This window comes from Neolamprologus brichardi, chromosome 6 (genome assembly GCF_056152115.1).
Source record: "Neolamprologus brichardi isolate AB-2024 chromosome 6, ASM5615211v1, whole genome shotgun sequence".
NCBI lineage: Eukaryota > Metazoa > Chordata > Actinopteri > Cichliformes > Cichlidae > Neolamprologus > Neolamprologus brichardi.
In genome coordinates, this window is record NC_142109.1 from 1097067 (window position 1) to 1105073 (window position 8007).

The 8007-nt window shown below is 40.5% G+C and overlaps 1 protein-coding gene across 1 annotated transcript; it reads left to right on the top strand.

Annotated features, from left to right (window-relative positions):
* On the top strand, positions 1–8007 carry LOC118455539 (ribosomal RNA processing protein 36 homolog). Its single transcript, XM_087842431.1, has 8 exons — positions 1–87; positions 2218–2565; positions 4518–4650; positions 4736–4802; positions 4886–4990; positions 5147–5224; positions 6892–7009; positions 7367–8007. Exons 2-8 carry the CDS (start codon positions 2250–2252, stop codon positions 7516–7518), a joined length of 969 nt encoding a protein of 322 aa, XP_087698557.1. The 5' UTR covers positions 1–87; positions 2218–2249; the 3' UTR covers positions 7519–8007.

Genomic DNA, 8007 nt, shown 5'->3' on the forward strand with positions numbered 1-8007 from the left:
CTTCCTGGAGTGATGGGGGTACGCTAGATCGGCACACGTGTGTTTGGAACTTAGGAAAAGACGACTTAACAGCGGCTCTATATCCAGGTGTGTTGACGTTTATTTTATACGACATACAGGAAAGAGCAGACTTAATAAGCTTGATTGGTGACGTTTTCGTTTGTTTCCCCATGTACTAACTGTTAATCCTGCTTGTGAATGTTACACCTAACAAGCCTCCTGAAAGTAAACACTGAACACGAGATGACGCCATTTCCGTGGGTAAAATACCGATGACTGTCCTGAGAATTATTATTGTTGCTCCATATAACCCGAATCAGAGTTCAGCTCTCATCAAAGCCGAATAAATCTGCCGTAAAGTCCTCATTCATGTGTTAGACAAGCTAATGCGAATACAGTTCACAAGATACATTATGTATGCGATTCCCCATGCAGTTATTTGCTCTGTTAGGTAACCGTAGTCCTTATGAACCAGTGAAAACTTACATTTTAGTCTTCGGAAAGATTTGCTAGGATTAATAGAAAGTACTGATATTAATATTCGTTAGTTTTCAAGATCACATTTTCATCCAGCGGCATCGATCATTAGCTAGCACCGAGTTGCTAGTTGCTATATGGTGTGTGGTTATTTCCGTCAATCTGCGCTTTTAAAGTTATGCATCTTGAAAGTACAAAAACCCCAAAGAACTGGAAAAATTTAAGAGACATTTCAGGAGCGCCCACGTTGATGTCAGGTCAGGTTTTAATAAAAAGAAAATCCACTTGTGCCAATGGAGACAGGAGAAGCGTATTTATTAGATGTGTAACACATCTGATGCAAGATGGCGCACAGACCGGTGTTGTGCCAAAAAGCGATTTTCAATGTTTCCGTGTATTTTTTTTTTTTGTGTAATATCCTTACGTATGTCGGTAAACAGCGTTTATAAGGGGGTTATATATAGAATTAAAAAAATATCTGTTGTTTCATGTATCTTTACAACTCTGTGTTATTGTACTTACATTATAACCAATCCTTTATCCCCACTTAAAATATTTTTACAGAACTATTGTAATATTTGCTGCCATTTCTGCTGTCCTACTGGCCAACTTACTCTTACACACATTTGTATGTTAATGAGGTTTTTTTTAAACTGCATAATTAAAGGTTATATAAAAGTCACGGCCAAAAACTGATTGAGGCTTCTACCTTGTTACACGAATGTTGTTTGTGGCTCAAGATGACTTTATGTCATCCATGAGGGATGCATTTGACATATGTTTCACATATTATAGCCCAACAAGTTACTTATAGCAGTTTAAATACGAGCAATCAGTTTTTGGCAAATACTGGAAATCAGTTTTTGGCAGACACTAGTACCTGCCTGCTCAGTGCGCTTGGCGGAAAGCGTCATTAGAAAGATTGGAACTCTTAGGCTACGTTCACACTGCAGGTCTTAATGCTCAATTCTGATTTTTTGATAGAATCCAATTTTTCCGTCTGCTTGTTCACACTACAGATAAAATGTGACAGCAAACACGCTCTAGTGTGAACGCTCAAAGCGGCCCGCATGCGCAAAAGAAGACGTCACACACAACGCGCTCTGTTTAGACCCAGACCGAACAGTATTGTTTGACTGATGGCCCTTAATATAAAGACTTGTTTCGGACTTTACATTTCCCAATTTTTGCTTTAAGTTGTAAAGTTATTTTGTTATTTACATTTGGCCTAATAATGATCCTTATTGCTGTTTTAGAGGAGCGGTGCTTCAAGGATAGTTGCAGATTTCTGTCAGAATCTGCAGATTATACAGAACAAATAAAATGTTCACGTTTCTCCAACGTTGTCTTCCCAGCAGTTTCACTGGATGGCCAGGAAGTGTTCGCGATGTCTTCTCCGGCACTGATAATTGGCGTCTGTCTTGTGTCGGTGATGTAAAAGACGGATTTAATGCGACCTGACCATTCAAACAGCAGTCGCTTTCTAAAACATCAGATATGTATCGGATTCAGTACCACATACGAAAGTGACCCAGATCGGATTTGAAAATATCGGATTTGTGCCGTTCACACTGTCACACCAAGATCGGATATGGGTCGCATAGGGTCAAAAAAGTCGGATTTGATGCGCTTTCGCCTGCAGTGTGAACGTAGCCTAAGAACGCTTTTTTCTTTGTAGGGTTGAATAATTACGACAAACTCAGCACCACGTAAAATTGTTCATATTTGTTTTATTTCCAGTCTCTGCGTCTACTACAACCTCATAAACAAAGATGATGAAGAAGCAGAAACAGCTGCCGAGCTCAAAGAAGAAAGGGTTAGAAAGCAGCAGCGACGGGGAGTCGTCTGATGTGGAGAGGAACTTTGCACTGATTACTGAGAGAAAAGGGACTGAGGAGGAAGATCAGTGCTACAAAATAGGAGAGGAAAAGACTGATGAAGATGAGGAACGATCAGATAGCAGCGATGAGATGGAATCTGATAATGATGAAGAACAAGAGGGAGATGAAGAGGATGGTAACAGTGATGATGACCCAGAAGATGCTGGTGGCAGCAATGAAGTCCAAACAAAAGAAGACATCAGAAAGGGTGAGTGTGTCTGCAGCTCAAGAATATGAACGATGCCAAACTGGTGAAGCGAGACCTGCAGGTTACATCTGCCATTTTTAAAGTGGGTATAAATGTCGTAGCAGGACAGCTAGTTAAGTTTGGGTGGTGCAGCTAGAATTACAACCACGTTACCTTTAAGTGCTGACGTAAGCCCTGTTTGTGCGATTGGCCACAAAACTGTTTGTATGTATGTTGTTTGTATAGAGGATATTATTCTGTTCAGTTAGGAAGTGTAAACTAGGGCTGTGCGATATGACCAAAGTCTCATCCCGATATAAGAATTCCATCGTCCCGGTAACGATATAAATCACAAAAATGTAACATTTTCTGTAAATTCTGTGAATCTCGACCTGGCGGCTCTTTTTTACTTCTCATCCGTAAATAATCTGCTCTTTCACGTGATTCGGTTTATTTTGAAAAGTCTCAACAGGATCTTGAGCTTTATTGTGAAAGGTTCATGTGGAACATAAACAAGCGGACACGCGATGGTGTTACCGTCGTTGTTGCTAACAACAACGCATAAAAACAGGCGCTTGTCCGTCCGTAGTGTGGTTATATTACATATAAGAGAAAGAGAGAACTTTAACAAATGAATATAGCCGCTACAGTGACATCAAAACGGTGAAAAAATATTGCCGTAAACAGTTTATTTTGCGACACCACGAAACAAACGATAGCGTAAAATGAAACATAGACGTTTTTATATCGTTATCCGATATATATCGTTATATCGAACAGCCCTAGTGTAAACCATTGTGAATTTTTTAACATCCATTTGTTGTTGCTGCTTTCAGTGCAGGCGAATTAACTAGCAAACACAGTGCTTTTCGTCTTGTGTTCTCACTGGCCACCACCTGTTGTGGTGCTCCTCATTTAACTGCCCTGACAAATAGGATTTTGACCAGCATAGGGTTCCCACTAGGGCTGCACGATTTTGCATAAAATGAGAATCACGATTTTTTTGGCTTAGAATTGAGATCACGATTCTCTCACGATTTTCTTTTCCAGTATAAATATTTATTGCACTTATTAACTGCACATCAACTTCGTAACAGTTGAGACTGAACATAAAAACAATAAATAAACATAAAAACAACAAATGTCTCACATTTTGTCGTTGCCGCAAAATGTTGTACTGCTTGAAATTGCGTCTCCACCGTTGCTCCACACTGCGTGTATAGAGCAGGTAGTGCAACAATAGAAAAATAGTTGCGGGACGGCACTGTGTAGCGTTTGTCTAGGGTGTTGATCACTTTCCTAAATCCCTCGTTTTGCACAGTGTTGATGGAGCCATATCTTTGGTCAGGTGATAAGTAATAGCCTCCGTAATTTCTTTGTGCCTGCGGGAGTTCGACGGGTATAGGGAAGCGCTGTATAAGGTTCCCGTTATTGATGTTTGGGTGGTTGACCGGGACGGATTTTCTCCTGTCACTTTCTCGTCATCCCTGACGTGCTCTCCGTTGTTTTTTCCCTGCCAATTTTAGCAGCCAGCTTCTGTATCACGTGGTATAAGGCTCCGCCCTCGTCATTTGTTGAGCAGGAAGAGTGAGCGCTTGTTTTCATGCAGATTACGTCCCGGATCAAAATGCGGTACAATCGTCGTCTTTTTTTTTGTTTGTTTGTTTAATTGTTGTCATTTGGAATTGAGATCGCACATAAGTATGAATTGAGATCACGATTTTCTAACGATTAATCGTGCAGCCCTAGTTCCCACCCTCATTTTCAAGTACATATCATGACAGACACACACAAACACAGATTGTTGATTTATGTATCTGTGCGTTTTCACATTTTTGTGTTCCAGCTGCTGTATGCTTTTTGGGTTTTTTTTCAAGATTTTCCCCCCACAAACCCAATATAGTGCTGAATGTATAATTGCGTGTGATAACTAATTGCAGTGTCTCCCCTTCTGTCTTCTCCAACCCTTCCAGAGCTGTCCAACATGTCATTTGAGAACATTGTAAAACTGCAGAACCAGGTGGGAACCAAAGTTTACAACACGGTCGCCTATGGCGGCAACAGGAGTCACGAGTCCAGCAAGAAGAAACGACTAAACAAGAACAGGTGAACGTTCTCAGCCTGCTCAGACAACTGTTAGACTTTCCTCATCTGAATCCTGCAGGGCTTTACGGTCTGCTTGTGATTTCAGGCCAGTGGAACTCTCAGCCAAGAAACCAGCACCATTCCTCCGACAGGTCGTCCCCGTCAAGAAACCAGTGAGTGGAGAAAATCTCCAGTGTTGAGTTCAATGCACAAGCACTCATGTATATACAGATTTGTTTTTTGTTCTGTCCTCCAGACGCTGAGAGATCCTCGATTTGATGACTTGTCTGGAGAATACAAACCAGAGATCTTTGAGAAGACATATAATTTCATTAATGACATCCGACACAAAGAGAAGGAGGTGAGAAAATGAACGACAATGTGCTGAATGTAAAGAGAAACAAAAAAGACATTTTTAACTGTAGGCTGAAAAATCTAAGATGATAACAGTTGTAAAACGTGTTTGTTTCAGTTGGTGTGAGAAGAGTAACAGTGGCACCATTTTGGTTATTTGCAGATTGTTCAGAAAAAGCTGAAGAGAATAAAGAAAAACAGCCAGAAGAAGGAGAAACTGCAGTTCCTTTTGAAGAGGATGGTGAGTCTTTGCTGCCTTTCATTCACTTTTAATTATTCCGTTTGTTCATTTTTATCAAGAAAAACTAGAAACGCATTAATAGTTTTACAATTTAAGCATCTTCCTCGAAAACCATTTCAGTTTGTTGATTTATGAAATCATAGAAGAGAATAGAGTAGAATAGATCTTTATTGTCACTGTTACAAGAACAGTGACAGACAGTTTGGCATCTCTCCGTTAGCAGCGTGTAGAATAAGGAAAAAAGAGAAGCCAAAAAATAGACTTATAGAGCTAACGACACACAGGGAATATACATATATATACAAGTTATATGTACCATGCAGAGGAGCAGGTGCAATATAAGGAGCGTGCATCATCAACCTCTTGTTGCTACAGACCTCTTAAAGGGCTGAAGCAGCAACCAATCTATTGCTTGTAGTTGGCAAACAGCATTTTCAGCAGTATGTGTAAAAGTACTTTGCAATTTAAAAAAATAAAAACAAAGCTGCTGCAGCAGTAACCGTGGTTACTAACTGCCACACGCAAGCGAGAGCACATTTCTCCCACATTGGCGTCCTTACACTGGCTGTCAGTTAGTTTTCGAATTGATTTTAAGATTTTATTATTCATTTTTGCATGTTGCAGAGGTTAGCACCCTCATACTCCTGCAAGATCACTGTGTGCAGATCAAATGCTCCTAGCTGCCCTGAGGTCAAGATTAAAGCACAGAGGAGACCTCTGTTTGCTGTGACGGCTCCTAAATCGTGGAACAAACGTCCCCTTCATTTCAAGACCTCCTCGACATTGGACACTTTCAAAACCTGAAATCTGAAAACCCACTTTTATTCCTTGCCTTTTAACTCAGAGTGAGTTTGCATTACTTTGGTCTTATTTCTTACCCAGATCTTGGTAAATGGTAAATGGTCTGCATTTGTATAGCGCTTTTACTTGGTCCTAAGGACCCCAAAGCGCTTTAGACTATACACAATCATCCACCCATTCACACACACATTCACACACTGGTGATGGCAGCTACATTGTAGCCACAGCCACCCTGGGGCGCACTGACAGAGGCGAGGCTGCCGGACACTGGCGCCACCAGGCCCTCTGACCACCACCAGTAGGCAACGGGTGAAGTGTCCAAGGACACAACGACCGAAACTGTCGGAGCCGGCAACCTTCCGATTACAAGACGAACGCCCAACTCTTGAGCCACGATCGCCCACAGATCTTCTCATTTTATTCTTCTTCCTTAAATTTGTATCATGTCTTCCTATGTTTTATCTCTTTTGTCTTAAATGTACAGCACCTTGGTCAACAGTTGTTGTTTTAAATGTGCTGTATAAATAAATTTGACTTTACATGTTATAGTAATGCATTGCATGAGGTCATCAAACATCAAATTGGCAGTGCAGCATCAATATTCTGTTTGATATTCAGTTCTCCAGGCTCTCTTTCAAAGGTTTTCTTTAAACATTTGCTGCTTTTTTCAGTGATTTTCACTCCAGTCCGTGTAACTGGCGATTTTCAGGGGTGTGTGTTTTGTTCTTTGTATAGGTTATAGTGTGTGTGTGTGTGTGTGTGTGTGTGTGTGTGTGCGGCAGCAGCAACATTAATGGAAACAATTACAATTACTTTGCATGGTTTTATTCTGAGGTCTTTTTAATGTCAATTTTGACTTTGTGCAGGAAAACCAAGACCAAGCAAGGAAGAGCAAAGAGCAGCAGAGAGAGAGAGAGCTGCAGTTCAAGAGACAGCAGAGAGAGAAAGCCAGCGAGGGTGGAAAACCATTCTTCTTCAAGAAATGTAAGAAGATCATCAATAGATCTCGGAATGCTTATTTTCAATGTGACATCTATTGATTCACTAAGTATTTGGCCCCAGCGCTCCAAAATGACATCTTCAGTTCCTGATGCAGTCCTTCCCATTTATTCACACTTGGGACTGACATTAGGAATACACTGACCTGTGGTCCCAACTGTGACTTAGACTATTTCCTTATGGATTATTAAAGTATTCTGATTCTGATTTAAGATGGTCATGAAAAAAAGAAACGTTGATAAGAATTTTTTTTTTTAATTTCTGTAAAAAATAAACAGTGACAGCATCTGTGAAGGTAGTGGAAGTTTTAATAACTGTTCTTTCAATTATTCTTGCTTCTAGCTGACATGAAAAAGCTGCAGCTGGCTGAAAAATACCAAGAGCTGAAGAAGAGAAGCAAACTGGACAACTTCCTGAGCAAGAAGAGGAAGAGGAACGCCATGAAGGACCGCAGAAAGCTGCCCAAACAGCTGCAGAGCAAGAAGGCCGTCTAAGGCGTCAAGTGTCATTAAAAACTGTCAAATCATTTAAAAGATTCTTCTGATAGAAAACCCTTCATGCATCAGTCTGGCAGGCATCCTCAGGGTCTAAACAAGCTGGAGCTGAGCGTCTCAGCTGGCGAAGCTGCTGGGGACTCTGACTCAGTCGCTATCATTTGATGCTTTCAGTGCATTTATGTTCAGATATCTGAACTTTCTTTCATCCATTGATACTTGAGCTATCAAACGCAGGACATTGTATCATTGTGTCAAATCTATAAAACATGTGCTTGTTAATAATCAATAAAGTGATGTATTTAAGTGTCTTTGATCTTCATTTGTTCATTGTTTAGTAGAAAGTGCTTTTTAACATAAAGAATGTCCTTTTCCTGCACTCTAATAGCCTTTTTTATGCAGTGAAAATATCATGTGTTTCGCTGCATCATGGTTCAATTAGGGATGAGAACTGATACTTGCAGTACCCATTGACTTCAGAATTCTTAA

Coding starts and splice junctions, on each gene's coding strand:
- LOC118455539 (XM_087842431.1), top strand. CDS start 2,250: ATGATGAAGAAGCAGAAACAGCTGCCGAGCTCAAAGAAGAAAGGGTTA. Junction 2,566..4,517: donor AAAAGAAGACATCAGAAAGG/GTGAGTGTGTCT, acceptor CAACCCTTCCAG/AGCTGTCCAACATGTCATTT. Junction 5,225..6,891: donor AGTTCCTTTTGAAGAGGATG/GTGAGTCTTTGC, acceptor GACTTTGTGCAG/GAAAACCAAGACCAAGCAAG.